Source organism: Dermacentor variabilis, chromosome 11, assembly GCF_050947875.1.
Source record: "Dermacentor variabilis isolate Ectoservices chromosome 11, ASM5094787v1, whole genome shotgun sequence".
In the NCBI taxonomy this organism is placed as follows: Eukaryota; Metazoa; Arthropoda; class Arachnida; order Ixodida; family Ixodidae; genus Dermacentor; species Dermacentor variabilis.
In genome coordinates, this window is record NC_134578.1 from 51,307,816 (window position 1) to 51,328,110 (window position 20,295).

A 20,295-nucleotide genomic window follows, 5' to 3' on the forward strand; every position below is an offset into this window, starting at 1 on the left:
GGCAAAATGATGCCGACTCCGGCAGCCACTTGCGCGCACCCCAGATCTTGTGCATGCCCCGGCTCTCGCCATCTAGTAGCGCCACACGGAAGTACTCAGCACACGAAAATTCACCGATGTGCGCTCATGGCATGGTGGGGCATCGAACGCAATTGCTTCTCTGCTGACAAAAGTTTTTCAAATTTTGGGCTGCCAAGTTGGGTGTGCGGCCCTTGCGCAAGTCCATGCAATATGCACACCTTTCCAGGTTTTCTATAAAAAAAATTGATGCTTAAGCAATCGTTGCTAACATGTCCCCCTTGTCCTGTGACCGGTTGTGGCCTTTGCCAGTGCATGTTAACATGGCTTTCATATCATATCCGTTTGTAAAGTGCAGGTAATTTTCTGACCCATTTTCTTGGATTAACGGTTCGTGTTAGGTCCTTCTGAATATGGTATATAGTATCGGTAAACGTTGTCATTTTGCTTTGAAGATCGGAAAGCACATCTTGAACTCCCAACTGACAAAGGTACATTGGTAATCTGCCAGCATCCTATATGTGCTTGGAACCGAGATCCTTTTTCCAAGTATGACCAGCATGTTGCACGCATGCTTTCAATAGAGTTCTGCAACAAGCTTGTCAATGTAAAGGTCAGCTTAGAAGGCGAAAATTTCTTGCACGTTATTCAAATTTCCGCACAGACTGACTACAGCTAGTACATCGTTGACACTGATGAATTCTCAAGATAAATAGAAGAGCACAAATGTAATGCCCCCCCCCCCCCCCCCCCCGAAAAAAAAAAAGCTAACACAAAACAATCGCCTGTCCAATGCACTTGCAGAGCATGCAGCCAATTCCAAACATATCATTCATTGGGACAATGTCACGTTTCTCTCTTTGGCGATTACTGATGCAAAGATGTTAAATTTTCTGATAAAGGCAACACCTGATACAATGAAACTTTGATATTACAAAAACTACATTAACTAACTTTTCAGAAATCCCCTGCTGACTTATAGTTTCAATGTAAAAATATTTCAGTACTGCAAACTTCAGAATACTAAACTTTTCAGAATAACGATAGTTGTTCAGTTCCTCTGTGATGTTAACACCTCAGTACTACAAGCTAATACTCCGAAATCTGGGGATTCTTACATTTCCGTGTATCCTTCACGGCAGCCAAGACAGTAGGCTAGCAGACAAGGCATAGAGAGCGGACGTTGCGGCTTATGGCTGCCGAGAACCTGGAACAACACCCCCCCCAGAAAAAAAGAATGTGTGCGAGCGTAGGCGATGACGCATCAGGTTTTGCGAGCGCATGCACTTCCCAGAAAAGTGTTGCCTAGCGACGGAGGTGAGTCTCTCCCTTCTTTCAGCCCTTCTTTCTGCGCACACCTCTTTCTTTCGTGCTACTTTCTGTAGCCGTACTAGCTACGTGCGCGAAGAAATGTAGCCTCCGTACTCGTGGGAATGCCACACGATCGCACTTTGCACTTTCCAGACGGTGTCGTTTACGTGTGCTTGTGCTTTGATATAGTTGAGGTGCCCACCTTGAGTGAGACAGTTGCAGTGTCCACGGCAAGAAATGTGAAAAATAAACTAAAAGCAAGGAACATTGCGCTTTGGTGGCGACGTGGAGCTACCTTTTTGTCTGTAGTTATCTCAGCATCAGTGTCCGTTTTGCGCGCATCACTCTTATATGGTGCTTCGATGGTGTATGGCGGTGGAATGTATGGAAAATAGCAACAGCAGATGCCGAGAGCCAGCAGCGACGTTTTTGTGGATAGCTAATATGGTGCCAACTTATGAACTGATGGGTTGATTGTGGGGGGGGGGGGGGGGGGGGGATGGTTAATTTTGTGACTTTTACTGTAATGAGAAACATTGGTTGCGCTTTCTAGACAATCACATTTCTGAATAATGAACAATTTACTGCAGTCCCCTGAAACTCGTTATATTGCGATTTTGCTGCATCATTAACTGGATGAATGGCGCCATGCCTCAAGTTTATTCCCGATTGTTACATCATGCGTGGCTTACGGCCACCTCTTGTCCACGGCATTGTGAACGAGAAACCTGTATTGGTTCTGAAATGTTTTTTGAACTGAAATGTGAAAGGTTTGAGTTAATAACATTCTTGAAATGTAAAAGAATTGTCATCCAACTTGGGTAGTAGCACAACACACAAAAAAAAAAAATAAGTTTCTGAAAAAGCTTTGCAGGTGAAAAAAAAAAAAATGTTGACCTCTTCTGAAGATCCAATCTGGGACTGCCTTGCAAGCTTAGTAGCTGTGCCACCTGATATAACCAGGAGGCTAACATATTGCAGAATGAGAACGACTTAAGAGGAAGCCTTAGCTCAAGTGCTGCTATCTAAATACATGTAAAAAGAGAATTCATTTTTCTCTGTAACCACTGAACCAGATTTGGCGAGGTTTGTTGCATTTAAAAGAAAAACTTAAAATATAGTGACTGTTGGTTTCGAATTTTCAATTTAGGTTGTCAATTTTTTATTAAAAATTCGCAAATATCAAAAATTTTCAGAAAACGGAACTATCATGTTTACAACTCTAACTCGGCAAGGAAAAATATCACAATTCCCTGAATTGCATCTGATAGAACATCTGAAGTGGACAAAATTAATATGTTACGCATGAATCTAAAAAAAATTGAGTAATATGGAAATACAGCTTTTGCAGAACCCTTGTAAACAATGTAACAAATTCACATAATATATAAACTGACAAATCGAATTTGTCCGCTTTGAATGATCTAATGGATGCTGTTTACAGAACTGCGATACTATCTGTTCTTGATGCAGAGCTATTAATTTATAAACATCGTGCGTCTATTCTTTTCAAACTTTCAAGTTATTGAATATAGTTTTCATAAAATTTAGGCCCTAAATCTAAATTCAGTTTCCAACAGTCACTAGAATTTAACTTTCTCTCTCAAGTGCTACATATTTCATTAAAATCGGTCCAGGGGTTAATTCAGAAAAGCGTTTTTGTTTTATGTGTATTTGAATAGGCCACGTCGGAGTTGGGCCCAAGCTAAAGCTCCCTCTTAACAACTCGAAGCACGGGGACAGCGAATGGGGAAATAAACTTACGTGGAAACCCATCAGGTAGAGGATATCTTGATCTGGGGCCCTAACCCAGGATCAAATTTTTGTACTAAATTGGCAAAGATCTCTTCACAGCAAAGCTTTCTGTGAAACCCATGTGGGTTTCCTTTGTAGCTTCATGCCGCACTAGGGTGGATGACATTTTTCCCCTTTTGTGAGCGTTGCTCCACATTGTGGATTTACGCATAACAAGGTTTTGTGGCGTAGGATTTTTGAGGCCATATGGGACTTCAATTTTGAAAGTGAAATTGACATTGTTGCTGGTCTTTTTCTTCTTTTCTCCCAGGTCAAAGAGAATTGGAAGCAGCAGGTCACTAAAACTGTCAAGCTTCTGCAGGGCTGCAGCGAAGACACCATGAAGGTGAGTGTGTGTATGTGTGTGAAATGATGTTAGGTGCTTCTGCTGAAAGCACTAGTGAGCTAGAAAACCTTGACCACAGTCGCGGTATTGAAATTTGGTAGTGCCCGCCACGTTTTAGCCGGGTGGTTGTGGTGCCATGCTGCTCAGCTCGAGGTTGCGTGTTGGATCCCAAATACGGCAGCTGCGTTTCGATGGGACCAAAGTGCAAAAATGCTCCTGCAGTACTTAGATTTAAGAACCCCAGGTGGTCAAAATTAAAGCCAGATTCCCTCCACTATGGCATGCCTCGTAGTTGTATATAGTGGTTTTGTTGTGTAAAAGCCTAGAATATAATGTAAATTAATTTGGAGCTTGATAACGTTGGACTGATGGGTGGCCAAACCACAACGGCAACGTCTGGGAGAGGGTGCTAGGGAACCTAAGTGCCAATGGGAGCACATGCAACCTTATGCACACTTCCAGTGGCTAGGGCATTCTGCTGCCGTGCACAAGGTCCAGGGTTCGATATCCAGCTGTGGCAGCAATGCTCTGGTGAGGAGCAAGCTCCTGTGCGATGCCTTGGGTGATGAGCAGGAAAAGTTGGAGAAACTGGGACGCTTTTTCTAAAGCGAAGCTTCGTTTTTTTCTCGGGGCTTGGTATTCTCCACCACTTGGTGTGTGCACAAATAGATAACTTGTTACTGGCTGTGGTCAAACCTAGTAGATAACTTTGGTCACTAGATTTGTGTGCCACTGGGTGTGCCCACTCTGCCAATCCCCCAGAATGAATGTGCCACTTTGACTCGAGGTGTATGAAGCCTTAAATCGGAAGTGGAACAGCGGCACTATGACTTTGCCCAAAAGTAAGAGACATTTACTTACCTGCCTGGGGAGATGAAACATGTTTTGCAAGAAAGCCAAGAAACCTTTTTATTTCGTGAAAAGAGGCCACAAAAAATTAGTCGCTTTTGTTTTGCCGTTTCGGCAGCCTCACAGCAACACGCGCAGTCTCGAAGCCGTCCAGCTGGAAGGATGTTTCGATTAACCTCCTCGTTCCAGCGAACGGCCGCATCGCATCCAGTGCTCGCGCCGTTTCCACAACTGTCGGACACGGCACGTCTTCCGGCTCGGCATTGTTGTCGTCTTCGCCGTCGCTTGGGCTGGGTAACTTGGCACTGGCAGAGTTGACGGTGTCGCTGCCGGACAAGTCTTCGCGGGTTTTGACGTAGTTGGCGGCGCTGCAAAATGTGGAAAATGGCAGTGTCGCCGCCACCTTGTCGCTGCAACAAAAATTCTGTGAGCAGCGCCTCGCAGCCCACAATGCCTTTTACTCGCCTGTTCGACATTGTTTGGCCGTTTCACAATCTTGCTGCGTCTGCATATCACTGTAGCGAAGTTCTGCACACGTGAAACACGGGCGGCAAACAAAACGACTGCACGCGTGTGTGCATTATTTCCGTGGCTCTCAACGCAGCTCTCGCTCGACCGCTGTGCAAGAGCACTCTTGCCGGCAGTGGGATCTTGCAAGGGCGCTGCGCCATGGACTCAAAGATTATTAGTCCAAGAGAGTGTGCGGCGCAGTTCAGAGGCTACAGGGTGCTCCGCCATGGCCTCCAAGATTACTAGTCCGAGAAAGTGCGCGACGCAGTTCAGAGGCTACAGCTTTGCACCGGCCACGGTGTGCGCGTGTACGCATCCAACACATACTAACTCGCACTTGGAGCACTCCGTGCAGAATCGGTTGGCCGTAGGAGCTAGAGAGTGCGACTGAGGAGTGTGACGGGCACGCAACGAGAAGTGAACAGTACGCATTAACCGACAGGTACACAATGTACTGCTACGGCTTCAGCGGGCATGGTTTAGCGAGATGCCGCTGTATTTAGATAAGAGTCATATGTAATATTCTGTCAGTCAGCATCATGCATCGCCTTGCACCTTGTGATGCTGCAGAGGTGACAAGGTTGTGCTCGTATCATCCATTACTGCTGCTACCTCGCTTACTGAAACGATCTTCACATAATTTAGTCCAGAATTGTGTTGGATCTGTGCATTTTTTTCCCTATAGAACCACATGAAGCCAATAGGCAGTTAAGTAAGGGGGAAAGCATGGGTGAAAAATTCAGTTTTTTTAAATTAAAATGTAAAAATATTTGTCCTGAGTGGAAATGTCTACGATTTCTAGTGCTAGATATATTAGTGCTATATATATATACACAAATACTCCAGAAAGTTGAAGGGGGTTTGGCAGTTCAATGGTAGAGCATCGCATACATAATGCGAAAGGTGTCTGTTCGGCTCCAAATAGCTTCAAGTTACCTTTTTGTTCATTTTCATTTATTATTCCGCCCTTCATTCAAACAGAAAACAGGTAATTTTCCTATGCGTTTTCTGGATTGCTTGCCTATTGGCTCCACATGGTGATTAATTGTTCACCACGCGAGTCTTGAGACTCGGGAAATGGTCTCTGCACCTAGGTTTCTTCCTCGCAAGGTCTCCCGCCACTGCGTCGGTCGACCATTTAACATCGTGGATCTTTTTTGACAGTCCTTGGGTGTTCTTTTATCACATGGGGAAATATTGGAAAGAAAGGTGATGTAGAAGTTAAGAAAATTGCACTTTTCCAGTGTGCTGTCAACAAAAAAAACTAGGTTGGGCAACAGGAGGTGCCATCACACCGCGGAGTGTGCGACTAGCACGACTTTCCGTTGACGCAGCACCGCCATTTCGTCACAGTTGTCAAGAGGAACGATCCGACCTTTGAATAGCCATAGCGTCGTATTTCGCCAAGCAGGCATAAAGCAAAATGTAACGAAAATAAAAGCTAGCGTCACAATTTGTTATTGCTGCCATGCGGACACAGGAAGTGCTCTTATTAGCTGACAGATTTGAATCGCCGGCGCGTGGTTAGCATGCATTTTGACAGCAACAAGCTGCGCATTTGTTAGTCCTGGTTAAGTTTAGCGATCACACTAGGATGGCAGGTGGATCTAAAATTGAAACTAGCGGAATGGTTGTATTGGGGGAAAAAAGAAAGCGTTTAGTCATGGGAGTGTGCGACTCTGCTTGGATATTGTCACGTGACACTGCCACTTAGTTCTTTACTGCAGAGATCTGCCCCTCTGCAGCATTGCTCACAGTTGCCTTTCCTTCCTCTTTGTTCTTTCATATCCAGGAGTCCGAGAGACTTCACAATTTCCTGCAGTCGCAAGCAGCTGTACGCCGTGATGCCAAGGAAAAGCTCGAGGCCCTCCACAATGAGCGTCGCCGCAACTTCGAGTTTGGCGAGGACCTTCTTGCAGAGGCGTCCGCAGCTGGCTGCTTGGAGGTGGGCGTGCAGTTGTTTTTCGAGGGATGCCCTGGGCAAACATTCACACATGTAGATTTTTTTTACTTCCGGTGACTGTTTGTCATTTGGTAATCGCTGTTACCAAGTTATTGTTCTGTGTGAGATGCGCCTACACATTTCGGAACCTTCCCAAACGTTGTCGCGGATTCTGTAATCGGACTGCGTGCAAGACACAAATGGTCTTGTACGTTCTGGAACACGTGCGTGTATCAGGAATAACACTGGAATATACGATTAGAAACGTGTAAATAGCCAACGGAAATGACCTGTAGGTCAGGTTTTGACGACTGACTGTTCTTGTCGCTATCTTTGTGTCTTGAGCGGCATTTTGCTTTGTTTTTCTTGATGCAAGTTCGCCCAGTAAAGCAATAAATTCCCTACTCATAGTTTTGCTATTGTCTGGACGATGACGGTGACTATATCCCCTTCTGTCCCATGTAATAAACGCCTTGCTTTTCTTGCCCGTCCTTGGGCAGGCCGTGGAAGCGGAGATAGCTGTGCTGGAGCCACTGGTGGAGCAGGCCGAGACCCAGGGTCAGCAGCAGATGTTTGCCCAGCTTGCCGAGCTTCTGGGCCAAAAGTGCAACCACTGGGAGAGTCTGAACAGCGTCGCCATCCCCCACCTGCGCAGCCTCTACGTCATCCTGGAGGCCCGCAATTGCTGTAGCACGGACCAGCGAGATGCTCATGCGGCCGTTGTGAAAAAGGTGATTGCCAAGAACAGGGCTTCCTGCTGAGCCAGTTGGTTCATGGTATTAGTAAAATTGAGTGCAAAAAAAAGGTCATGGACAAGATGGAACACAAGCGCTCTCGCTAACAACTGATGCCTCTCGGGAAAAGGTGAAATGAAGAAATCTGAAATCTGCTTCATGACAAGATATTATAGGTGGAAGCATGGACGCTGTGGCTTGTGAGCTCTCGGAAGCTTTATCAAGGAAAAGGGGTGGTGGTTGTGTTAGTGACACATCTGTTATCTCGTGAAAGGGAGAAGCGAGGTTTCTACAAACCATGAGCTGACAAGATCCTTAAGTCTGATAAAGGACTGCCAGAAATTTTTTCATTTTTCAGTGCCTCTGTGAGGTTTGTTCTGTGCCTGCGCAAACCCTGATTTCTCTTTTTCATCTTGCCTTTTCCTGAGAGGCGTCAGTTGCTATTGAGCACTTGTGTTCTGTCTTGTCCATGTCATTCTTTCTTTGCACTCTTCTAATTTTACTATAGAAGTTGATTACTGCATAGGACTTAGTAGCCCTAGGATGGCGTTGTCAGGTGATCGCTTTCTGAGTTGCATTTGAATCCTGCAATTACGAGATTGGTGGGGCAAGCGAAAACGTTTGACTATGTGCCGAAGAATCAAAGTTCACTGTCAAAATTCTGTTGGCTTACTTCGGCGAGTCTTGCTTGAGGCCAACCAGAACCGCATTGCCGACAGCACGAAGTGTGCCCCATGCGTTGGTAAGTGATGGCTTCACTGGCGTGGAGCTGTATACAGTAGAATCTCGATGATACGAATCTCTCGAGATGGCACAAAAATTTGTATTGCCCAGAATATGTGCTGCAAAATTTTTTCCAAGCTTTTGAGCAATCAAAGGGGGTACATGGCAATGGAATGCCCAACTCGCTCAAAATTTCAGGCTTTCTAAGTTTTTTTTTTTTCCCTGCATTCCTAATTTCAATTGGAATTTTGAGTATGTCGTCTTCCAAATAAGCAAATTGGGCTTCCGGAGCTGCTATCGCAACGCTGATTGCATGAGTGCAGCTTTCCATTGATGCAGTGCCGCCATCTCGGTATCGCTGTAAACACGAGAGGTCGAAGATTCAGGTAGTCGCAGTGCTGTGTTTCTCCAGGCAGAAATGAAAGCAACAAAAGCAAATGTGAAAAGGGAAAACTATCGTCACAATTAGTTACTGCAGTGGCAAGCAGGTAGCACTCCTATCAGCCGATGTGAATCTGGATCAATGGTGCGCTTGTTTCATGCGCATTTTGGCAGCAGTGAGCTGTGCGCTTAGCACATGCCTGGCGCTACCAGAGTGCTGGGGCCTCCTTGCCAGGATTCTGAGGTGGCTCGATTGTTCGTATCATTCGCCGCGGCAGGAATGCTGTCTGCAACATTTGAAATGTAGCACGTTGTAAGCTAATAGGCTTACGTGCGCCGGGACCATTGCAAAATTCGCATCGGGTGTGATCGTGTCATGGAGATTCTACTGTAATCGGTAACTTTCAGGGATACGATCACTTTTGCATGATTTGGCAACTGAAGCGTCGGTGTCTTCGTGCCGGAGCTTTCCTGCAGTGGTAAGCACATCATCTTGGAGTCGGGAACGCTTTCGCTCGGTGCGTGGAACTCTCCTGTCGACGCTGACTAGTCTGGTGCTGAGGCACGCAATCTCAAGAAAGTAATTGTATTGCCAACATAGATTGACTCAGAATATGGGCGCCTTCTGGCAAATAGCCAGACCCTTAGCGATGACTGTTGGGCGGTATTGAAGCATGCTTAATTCAGGGGACGTATCCTATCTCAAATAGTCGCTTTTGGCGACACAATACGGTCTCGCTTCTCGATCACGGCTGTAGGTGTGGCAGCCTGTGCAGTGGCCCGCAGTTTCAGACACCTTAAAAGAAGTCCTCTTCGGTGAGACGTGGATTTTGTTTTCTCTGTACTTTGTTTTCGTTGCACGCCACAGTTTTCTCTGTACTGTACGGTCTGCACGGGTCTGTGTGGCTGTGCCATTTGAAATGATCAATCGGCGAACAAGATGGTGGCCACGACGTGTTTGCAGTGCCAGCAGTTGCTTCCGATGCTTTGCTGATTTTGTAAACAAAAATAGCAGCTGAGGAAGCTTGCTGTTGCAGCATTTTACAGTTTTAAGCAGCACAAAATGCATTTGAGCACTTTTTTGAACTTTGCTTTGCGTGAGTAGGTATACGGGGACTAATGTTCTGTGAAATTTCGTTAATGCAGGATTGCAGTTTAGGACCATTTCGTCGTTGTGATACGAAATGCGTTGATTCCGATGGGCATTTGCCAGGGCTACAACAATATTTTTGTTGTGAAAATGTGATTGTCTTGGGCTTCTGTTATGGCAGGGTTCGATTGGACTAGCATTTTTGTGAGGCTAGCGGCAACGCCTTGTCGTCTGCGAATGACTGCATCCCTGCCACTGTGCTACGACAGCGTGCTTGGACAAAGCCAACCTAAGGTGCATATCTGGCATTTAAATGCCAGGTTCGCATTCCAATTCAGCTGAGGCTTGGCATCATGCCAAGAACGCTGTATTGTGAAAGCATCCTCGAAAGGGATACCCAGGCAATGTTGCCCCTGTACGCCATTTCATACGGAGCAGGCAATGCTAGAAAGGCTAGAGACACTTTCTCAAAATATTACATTTAGTGCATGAAAAGTTATTGGCAGGGCTGGGCAAAATTACTTTGCAATTGTATCATGATGCGACACAAGATACTTGGGCAACAAGTATTTCAGATGCAGATACAAGATAATACCGTGATTATTTTATCTGATACGATAATTTTCACTTGTATCTTAAGATACTTCGATGCATTCGCAAATAGTCAAACACGAATATAACGAACTCAGATAGAGCAAAATATGCTCTCTATCGAACACTCGAAGTTCTCCTATCATGATGCATGTAAATTGTATTTGTTATAATGAACCAGACATTGGATATATTGTACTTTGAGCGCATGCAATCTGTCGCCAAACAGCTGCTCCGGGTAGTCTCCTATACAGTCTGCGGCCGCACCTCTCAGCCGTGCCTCCGCGCCTCCATCCAGCCTTACTTTTCAACGCCCCTATTCGGCAGCCACCTACCACGTGAACAACTGTGCGCGATCGGCTGTGGACCTATCGCGCTTTAGGAAAGCTTCGGGTGCCGAGAGAGGACAGCCTACGAACTTTTCCACGTCCTCGGTGTCCACGTCCTCAGTGTCCACGTCCTCCTTTGTTTGCGTTTGTGAGTCGCACTGCTGTTCCTCAGCGCTGACTGCTATGTATGAAACGGTTGGTTCCACAGAACTGACTATGTACGAAAAGGTAGTATTTCTTTTTTTCCAGCTGAGGGGTGAATGTGTTTCAGTGAACAGCCACAGCTCAAGCTATGTCTCTCACCTTCTCATGGGTTTGTCTCTGCTTGCCAGGCCAAGGGCCCTGGTGTCAAATGGGCTGATGAGCAGGAGGAGGCAACGGACGGTCCGTTGGACCTTACGAGTCTGCTGCAGGCTCCCTGCTGGCGGCTGGCGACCACGGTGCGGCGAAAGTCTGTCGCATTACCGTCTGGCAACCTGGAGGAAGCGTTCGAAGGTGAGGTTTCTCTTTTGGCGGTTGCAGATTCTGTCCGCCTTGCGGCCCCAAAGCAACGGCTCCCTCTCGGGGACTGATATGAGCCGAAAAAATGCGTAAGAACAAAAGACCGGTGGCGACAGCGTGGCGAAGTTCCAGCACTGACTCGGTGCGCAGTCGTAATTTTTGAACGTCAACTCGGGGCTAGTGTGTTGTTCAATGGTTAGAAAAGCCTATGCAGTTGACGCTTGTTGAAACGAACCATAACAATTCAACAAAAAGATGTAGGGGTGTGCAAATATCAAAATTTTCAAATACAAATACTTAACTTTGAATGGCAAATAATCATATGCATGTGCATTTAATAGCAAGCTGGGTTAATTTAAGGCGTGTGTGAATATCAAAATTTTTGAATACGAATCAAATACCAACACTTCGCGTCGAATATCAAATCAAGTATCAAATGATATGGGCATGCATTTATTAGTAAGTTGGGTTAATTTGTTATGTTGGAACAGCAATTGCATTTTCAACATTGACAAAACTAGACTAGTAAGCGGTTATACTAAAACATCGTGTTTTGGCTCATGTTAACTTTGAAAATTTAGTAATTCCCACTGGCTGGCCTCGCCAGCCTGTGCCTTATACCGCATCAAATACCCATGAACTCGGAGGAATTTGACCTTATGCCTGTTGTGGCTCATCGCACTTGCTGTCAAGCAATAAGCTCGAAATTAGGAGTGGCACTGGGGGGAAAAAGAAACTGAAAAGTGCACTCGCATTAGCAAACCTCTGCATCGTGCTACAAAGAAGCTGGCTTTTCCGCAAGGTTTGAACGCCAAGTGGCTAAGTGTGCCCTACAGGCAAAATTATGTTAGCAGCACGAAATTGTCACAGAATTCAGCACAAATTCGCCCCCATATTCTTAGATTGGAACCGAATGCTAAGAACCCTGTTTGGTCCTGCACAGCCAGCAATATATTCGATTTGATTTGAGTATTCGTATCGAACCTAATATTCCAACCAAATTAATCCGTAGTCCCCTACAATGGCTTGCCTCATAATTGGATTGTTGTTTTGGCACATGACACCCCAGAATTTAATTTTAATTTCACGCGTCCGTCTGCCTGTGAACTTCTGCCTTGTTCTGATATAACAAGCCATTTTCAGTGCACGAAGCACAATGTAAAACTGAATCTGCATTGCTCTTCTGGTGTGCCTTAGACATAGTACACCAACTCTAGAGGAAAAGTTGGGCAAAAAAAAAGGGGGTAACTGCAAAAGTGCGACCACGTTGCTAACTCCGATTTTTGTAATGCTAAAGATCTAAAAAATGCGAAAAGAAGCATTTAGGTGCAGCAAGTGTACAATGCACAGTGTGTAAAGCTCACTCTATACAGTTTTTCAAGATGATCTGATGGCTATATATAAAATTATGATATAAAACATACGGTGCAGGAACCTGAACTTGATGGCGCCACCATACCGAGGGAGGCTCACGACCGCATTGATCGTGTGCCTCGTCTGAATCGCTTATCGTCGTCTGTGCTTGCGCGCCTGCAAAGAGTAGCAATGTGGAGGCGCCCATACGGTTACCGATTTCAATGCGGGAGTGCTGTAGGGAGATTTTTCTCTAGAATTTGTTCAATCAACTTTATGCCTTTAGATATCCTGCCTTCATATGTACCTCTCTTTTGTTGGCTTTGGGTCAGACTACACAGGAGACGCAACGTTCGTCCGGTTCCCGAACGGCTCCCCGCATCCGCGCCGGCACAGACGCAGCGGAAGTGCGGACATGGCCGTCGCATCTGCAACACCATCCTGGAGCTCGATGGAGATGGGCACGGCGAATGACACGTTTGTGAGCGACACTCCAAGGCTGCGAGTGTTCCAACCAAGTGAGCAATAGTTTCGCTGTGCTCCCGTGTTTCTCAGCAGGGGTGTTTCCAAGCTTTCTCTCAATATTATTATTGTGAGGTGCCTCTATTACCTTTTATAAGGCATCGCAGAATTGGGGATACATCTAGTTAATCTTTTTAGCAACTTAAAATGTGAAAAGAAGACATCATTTGATGTTATACAAACATTTTGTGCAATAGTTTCAATCCTGAATGGCTTGCACAAAAAGTGTCACCCCTCAAAGGAATTTCAGTAATGTTCAAAGTATGATCAATTCTTGATTTGTAATGCGGTTCCCCAATGTGCTTTCTACTAGCTACTCCCATCTCGGAGTGATAAATTCTGTGCAAGAACTTTCACCTCTGGCTCCTTCTGCAATCTTTAAAGGGGGACGTGGGGATTAGATTGCGAAATCAATTTTTGGAAATGAAGTGTTTCAGCATCCGTAACTTTTAATCTGTACTGTATCAAAATGATTTGGCTGGAAATGTTCTGAGTACCCAAGAAAAAGTATTTTGTCAATGTGGACGGGGACAAAGGAGCTGAAAATTGCACAATGGAGTTCATAGCCATCTCAGGTCTTTCGTGCTGCAGAGCACCACCATCATGGGTGTCATTTGAAAGCTGCTTCTTTCCTCCTTTTTTCTTCCACACCAGTTCCCTTCTTTAAGCACAGAGCAAACATATTGACACGTGTACTTATCTTTATCGGGCGACCACGTTTCGCCGCGTAACAAATGTTATCGCACAGTGCAGGACGCGCCTGCATGTAAAAGAAGTTTCTGGAATGTTATCGATGCTTCCGTCCACTGTCTTTCACCGCAACTTGTGTAATCTGATTGCATGTATGCACGACGCGAATAGTGTAGAACTTTGCGAAAGATACGTGGGTCCCAGCGGTTAATCTGGAACATTCGATGACTGATCTATAAAAGCCGATGCGCTCGACGCACTGATCAGATTTTCGATGATCGCCGACCGTGTTCGCCGCTATCGTTGTGCTATAAGTGTAGCCTGTTTTTGTGGGTATAGGTTCGCCCAATAATAGTTAGTTTTGTCGTTCGCAGTATTGCTACTGTGTTCTTCAACGTCACCACCACGTGACAATATATAAAAAAAAGAAAGAAAAGAGGTTCCCCTCTCTTTTATAGCGGCATCTTCATAGCTGACTTTCTTGTCATGTGGTGTCCAGCATGCCGCCATCGGTCAAGTGCACTGTTGCCTTGGCAACCCCCGTTTTCTCGGTGCATCATTCCGCGTGCGAGTGCTGCATCTGCTGCTGCTATCTGTCTGCAGCATGCTCCTTTTCTTACTGCGTTGTTTTGATCGTCCTCGTGCAATTGGGATCAGCTACAATCGTTCGAAAAGATGTATACGACTCATTGGCATGTAGCAAACTCTGTCGAGACTCGTAGGCACTACTTAGTCTGGAGTGCCATTGGCAGTCTCACAGCTGAAAACACCTCTCTAAACCTTGCGAAAAGACGAGAAAGAGCCGTCTGCAGTTGCTTGTGACGGTGACTTTGCTGCGATCGCCTAGAGATCGACAGTTAGAATGCTGTGCCACATGCATGCGCAACGGAATTCTGGGCAAAGTAATGCCTATGAGCGCCAACAGAATTTGCCACACGCCAAGCGTGCCGTTACATGAGTGTTTCACATGAATGTGACATATATGCTCTGTGCTTCACGTGACACTACTCTGGATGAAGCATCGCCTGCGACTGCCGAACGTGCTTGCCACATTCTACATTCTGTTTTGCCGAGGTGCCACGAATGCACCAACGAGGTGCAAGGCGAAAGTGCTTTTGGAGCTCGGTTCGTTATGCGCGCTGTTGACAAAGCTCTGTGTGCAGGCATCGGTCAATAGCCAACAATCATTTGCAGTCCATTATTCATTCAACTGTAGTAGCGAGCGATTTCCTCGGTGAAGGGGAATTTCTCGCGAGGGCTTTGGGTGCCAATCTGTGTCTCTTGCATTACAGAAGACACACCATCTGTGAGTGCCTCTCATGCTCCATTCAGGTGCATCTGGAACCAAAATTTGCATTTGGAATGAAGCCGCATTTGGAACCGAGTCCGCCGATCGTTGTTCCATGTCGGCAACTGAAAGGAAGATGCAACTGACCAGCAATGGTCAAACTTTGCCAGCTGCAGAGCTGGCCGATCAGTTCTTGGGGGTTCAAATCCCAGCGCTGAATGCACTGTTAAGGAACACCACATACCAAAGCTGTCTTCAATCTGGAATTGGGATGCAGCTGGGCACAAGGCTTGGTTCGGCGATAAAGCTATTGGTGGCCTGCTGCACATGCGGCAGGTACTGTTGAAAGTGAGTGGTCTTCAACACTCGCAAAACTTTAAAGGCGGCCAAGCATTTGAAGTGAATTTGAGGTGAATGCAAGCCATGAAGAGCATTGCAAGGGTTCAGCGGCACTGAAAATATCTTCGTTGGTAATCAACACATCGCATCTGAAGAAAGCATTTCAACCTGTTGCAACTGCAGCAAGCGTGTTCAGGGATGCTATGACTGTGTGCAGCACGTGAAGAAATGGAACTAGGGTTCACTGAAAATGCGGCTGTTACGTATGATGGCATGTGCATGACATGTGGTCACACATCTTGTATTGGCACTGGAACTGTTGCAGGGTTTTATGCAGGGTTACTGCTAGATTCTATTCTATCAAACTGATGCCATGGGTGAATGCTAGGGCTTAAGGAAGGTGACAGGGGCTACAGCCAGAGGAAGCAGACTCAGGAGCGTCAAGACCATAATACTAATCTAAACGTAAGAATGATGGAAGTTGGGCACTCACTCTTCGGGCACTCACTTCCCAAGAATGACCTTCATTATACGAACAAAGTGTGCTGTGCTGGCAGTCGTCCATTCCTGGCACTCAATCAAGATGCAACTTATGGTTAATCTCACTTACAAAGATTGAATGAACCGTGTGCAAAAAAAAAAGTGATTTGCTCTTCCTATAATTGCGGCAAGAAAGACCAGCCTCTTAATGGCAAAAGAGGCCTAACGAAGAACGTTATCAAAAACCTAACTGCCTACTATAGGAGGGCTCTCAAAAAGCACTCCGAGGTTGACGAAATGCATAGGGCCGTCATGGGAACATTTTATCATGTGATGCAAGCAAACCGTTAACATTGCCCTGCTGGTCCCACAAGCTTATGAAAGCATGAAGCAGCAAAAGCTTGTGGTCACCCAAACCACAAATGCAAACTGGCAAGTAATGTAGCTGGTACTGCTCTTCTGCCATTTTACCAGAGTCTCTCCGAGCCCCAGCTGCTTGAGCAATGCAAGGGTAAAAAGACTCGGAATGCTGCAGAAAGTTTTCAGAAAGGATGAGAATTCATCGCTCATGATTGCAACGGAGACAGCAGTCAGTGTGATCACCTTTAGGTTTAGTTCTGGAAGCCTCTATGCCGATCCAGTTCTGCTCTTCCGTTAGTATCCTTCCTGGTGGACTCTTGCTGTAGTGAGCAGCAAGGAAAGATGCAGAACAAAAGAAAGCAATGAAATTGCATTAAACAAACATGAACAGAAGAGAAAACAGCGATACCTAGAGAATGACACCAAGAACTACAGTATTGGTACTTTTTAAAGTAGAAAAGAAAGCAGTGCATTGGGGACCATTTTCACCAACTACAGTCGGCGTACAATTTTTCGCGACTCCCTAGGGTCCGCAAAAAACGTAAAAAAAAAAAAAATGCATGCCTTTTACTGCCTCTAAGGGCTCAAATCGCCACAGGCACATTCAAAAAAGCTCCGAAGGCTTGCCAGTTACACTTGTTGGGCGTATCGGTGCTTGTATTACGATAGGAGACTGCGGATGCACGCGTGTATAGTTAAGGAGTACATACTGTGTCCCGTGACAATGGCCCCTTCTCACCCATAGTGTGCTTCACCGCAATACTTTTCCTATGCTTCACCGCATAGCACTGTTGTATCGAAGCGAAGCTGACGTTCGGGAACCGGCATTATGCAACACGTCGTGCTTTCCGAGCTTCGAAGCCATTGGCGAGGATTACAAAGGCAGTCAGTGTCATTGCTGACGGCAGTGAATCGTTCCAATGAAAAACGCGGCACCGAACGGCAAGAAGCTTCACAGCGAATGCCGAAGCAGCTATGCCTAGCGTTGCTGTGGTGGTGGCTACAGCTGCCAGTGGATCTGCGTACAAGAGCGGCGGTTCGAGGCGGCGAGGTAATCAAAATTGGTGGTGGTGCTAGCTTTGACTAATGCCGTTTCAGACCTGCGGCCACGGCAGAAAGTCTGGAAAATCTGATGGCGGAGGGTTCTTGCGTCCGAAATTTGAGACGTTCTTGTACACTGACTCTATGGGGTACAACGTGGTGGTGCCGCGAAGCCGTCCGAACAATCGGGCATGTCTGAAAAATAGGTCGTTGACTGTATATGCAACCTGGTTTGCTCATGGAGCTGGTGTTTGGCAACTGCCGGGGTTATTTTCAATGTTTGTTAGCTTCCTTGAAGAATGCTGTACACTGTGACATGCTTCTGTTGCTGTCAAATTTATGTGCACTTATTGGGTAGCATTTCGTATATATGTCATTCTTGCCCATTCAGTATCGGTGAAGGCAAACGTAAACTATCCGTTGTCACTCAAGAAATCGCTCAGCATTGCTCGGATAAAAAGAAATTGACTGGCATTTTGAGACCAACTTTTGGAAGAAATTTTATTTTGGTGCTAGTGTTTTTCTGCTTTTCATGCTTGCTGTCATATTTTCATGTGCAATGAAGCTTATGGTAGAGTTTCTAAGCTTAAAAGGTTAGTTGTCGGCACTGCTTTTTAAACTCTCTGAATACTGGGTTGGTGACGATTGTCCCTTCTCACGTTGACATTGCAACGTCCTGTGTTGCAGTGCCAGCTTTGCTGTTCCAGTGGTCTCATTGTTTACCACGGCACTGTTGCTCGTTCTGTCTTCCCAGTAACCTCTCCACAGCCTTCTACATCCAAGACTGTGAGCCGGCCCTTCCCCAAGTACCGTCCGTCCGGAGTGCACAAAGAGAACTCGGCGCCACGAGGCAATTTCGGTGAGCTTAGCCATGCTTGAGTAGTGGTAAGGCATAGGATAAGTAGCGCTGACCGATATTGATTGAATTCAGCATATATACTGCCAATTCCTCATTGATGTTATTACAGTTCTGCAAAGCTAATTGAAGTGCCGTTGAACCTCGTGGTAGCAGTCACTCCAGGCACTAAAATGCTTCGTTATATGTACTCGTTACAAGTACGTGCACTGCTATTGGTTAAGAAAAGTCTCATCGAGACATACACCCGAGCATGATGCCTGTGACAGGCCAGTAAGCCCAACTTAGACATGTAATGCACCAATATTGTGAAATCTCCTTACTGCGAACTTATTAACAAATGTTTCAGATTAATGAGAATTTTAAAAATCCCCGGACAAACACCTTTTGAAATAACTTCCTGAAAATTTTATTTACGTTTTCATAGCACATAATAGAAATCAATATATTCTTTGCGACTTTGCTGTGCAAATTAGCTGTAAAAGAAATTAGCTGCATAACCATCAGAAGCAAGTGTTCCTGAATGGCTGTGATTACAAGTACAGTCAACGACCAATTTTTCGGACCCTCTAGGGAACGTAAAAACGTACGAAAATTCAGGCAGTCCGAAAAAATGAATGCATGCAAAAAAACGCACCCTTTTTCTTTTTTTCTCAGATCTAGAGGTAAAGGTCGAAGTAACAGGCTTCCGAAGCCCTGCCACAGCATCAGTGAAGTGGCTATAAAAAGAGGCGTTCAAAAACTCTGTATGCAGCCGACTGCCGGTTTATTATGCACATGTGCATCGTCGGGCAGCCGGTGTTATTGCTGCAGTAGCTTGAAGAACTTGTTGATTGTTGTTTTGACGGCGTTCCGGTTGCATGCGATCATATTCGCCTCGATCTGAGCAAGGGTCATGTCAGCACTGTACACCGATGAAAGAGTCAACAGTGCTCGCGTTAACTCGGCGCTGTAGGCGGCGCAGGCATTGGCTCCTCATTTTCAACATCGGAATCATCTGAATCCCCCACAACCTGACGGACTATTTCCTCGTCAGTCAGTTCTGCGCGGAAGTCGAGCTCGTTGTAAGAGTCAACAAACTGTTCAAAAGTTGTTTCCGTGGGTATGGAAACCCCAGCAGAGCGGAGGTCGTTGATCACGTCGTCCGACGGTACTGCTTTCCGTGCTTCGATGCCATCGGCGAGGACGACAAAGACGGAGTGGGTGCCATCGAAGGCAAGCGAAATCCTCAAGTTGCGAACAGTGGAGTTCGCTGACGAGCGTCGAAGCACCTAGGCCTAGCGTCGCAGAGCACACTTGACACAACAGCACAACCACACACCACGCTAGCCAAAACGTGGCCTGCGCAAACAAACAAACAAAATGGCGCCGCTCCGGAAACTCTGCCGGAGGCGGAAGTGCAGCGATGAACATAGCCAGCGTGGCCAGACCAAATCGGTGTTTGACGGCTAGATTTGGCTAGTTGTGGTTCAAAGCGGTGATATGCTTTGGCTGCAAGTGGATTTCCTTCGCAAGGGCGCTGCGCGAGGAGCCAGAAGACCTTCCGTCCGTCAAAAAGTCCAGAAAATTGGACGGCGTGGGATTCGAGCGTCCGAAACTTCAGATGTCCTTATACATTGATCCTATGGGGCTCGTGGCGGTGCCGCCAAGACGTCCGAAATATCAGGCATGTCCGAAAATTTGGGTGTCCGAAAATTCAGTCGTTGACTGTATGCACCAGCCCTGTCCCCATCAACCACAGTGATGGCGGCTCACTGAAATGTTAACTACACAAATCGTCAGCACGGCACTAAGGAGGTACAAAAACTTGGGATCACACATATTGCATTGTTCACAATCGCGACAATCATGAAAGGGTTGAAAAGTAAAATTTCCGGCAAAAGACAGGCTTGCTTCAAGTGCCATCAGAACCCAAGATAATGCAGCCGCAAGTAAACAAATAGCACAAGGGAAGCGATGAAATTTGTGGATGCTTCGGGGTTTCAGAAATTTTTGGTGACCGTGCCACCCCTGCATATCAGTTGCAGATCTGAGATATGCAAACGCTGCAAGTACTCACCGGGCGCTTCACTGCCAGCCACTGACGTTGTCGTTGGTCGTAGGGGGTGAGGCGCGTTATCTGCACTCCAAAGAAATGCACTGCTGCACGGTTCGTACGGGACAGTTGTGCAAGCTAGAGGATAACTATGTCGTTGTCACCGCCAGCCTGCAGCAGTGTTACATCCCACCGCAGATGAATCGTGCACG

At 46.2% G+C, this 20,295-nt stretch overlaps 1 protein-coding gene across 1 annotated transcript in view; it reads left to right on the forward strand.

Moving 5' to 3' along the window:
- LOC142564280 (uncharacterized) overlaps positions 1–20,295 on the forward strand; it is a 53,695-nt gene that overhangs the window by 25,550 nt on the left and 7,850 nt on the right. The window contains exons 10-15 of the mRNA XM_075675221.1: positions 3,395–3,469; positions 6,621–6,773; positions 7,271–7,501; positions 10,951–11,113; positions 12,805–12,990; positions 17,947–18,051. Of these exons, the coding sequence (XP_075531336.1) occupies positions 3,395–3,469; positions 6,621–6,773; positions 7,271–7,501; positions 10,951–11,113; positions 12,805–12,990; positions 17,947–18,051 (913 nt within the window). The remainder of the gene's footprint in view (positions 1–3,394; positions 3,470–6,620; positions 6,774–7,270; positions 7,502–10,950; positions 11,114–12,804; positions 12,991–17,946; positions 18,052–20,295) is intronic.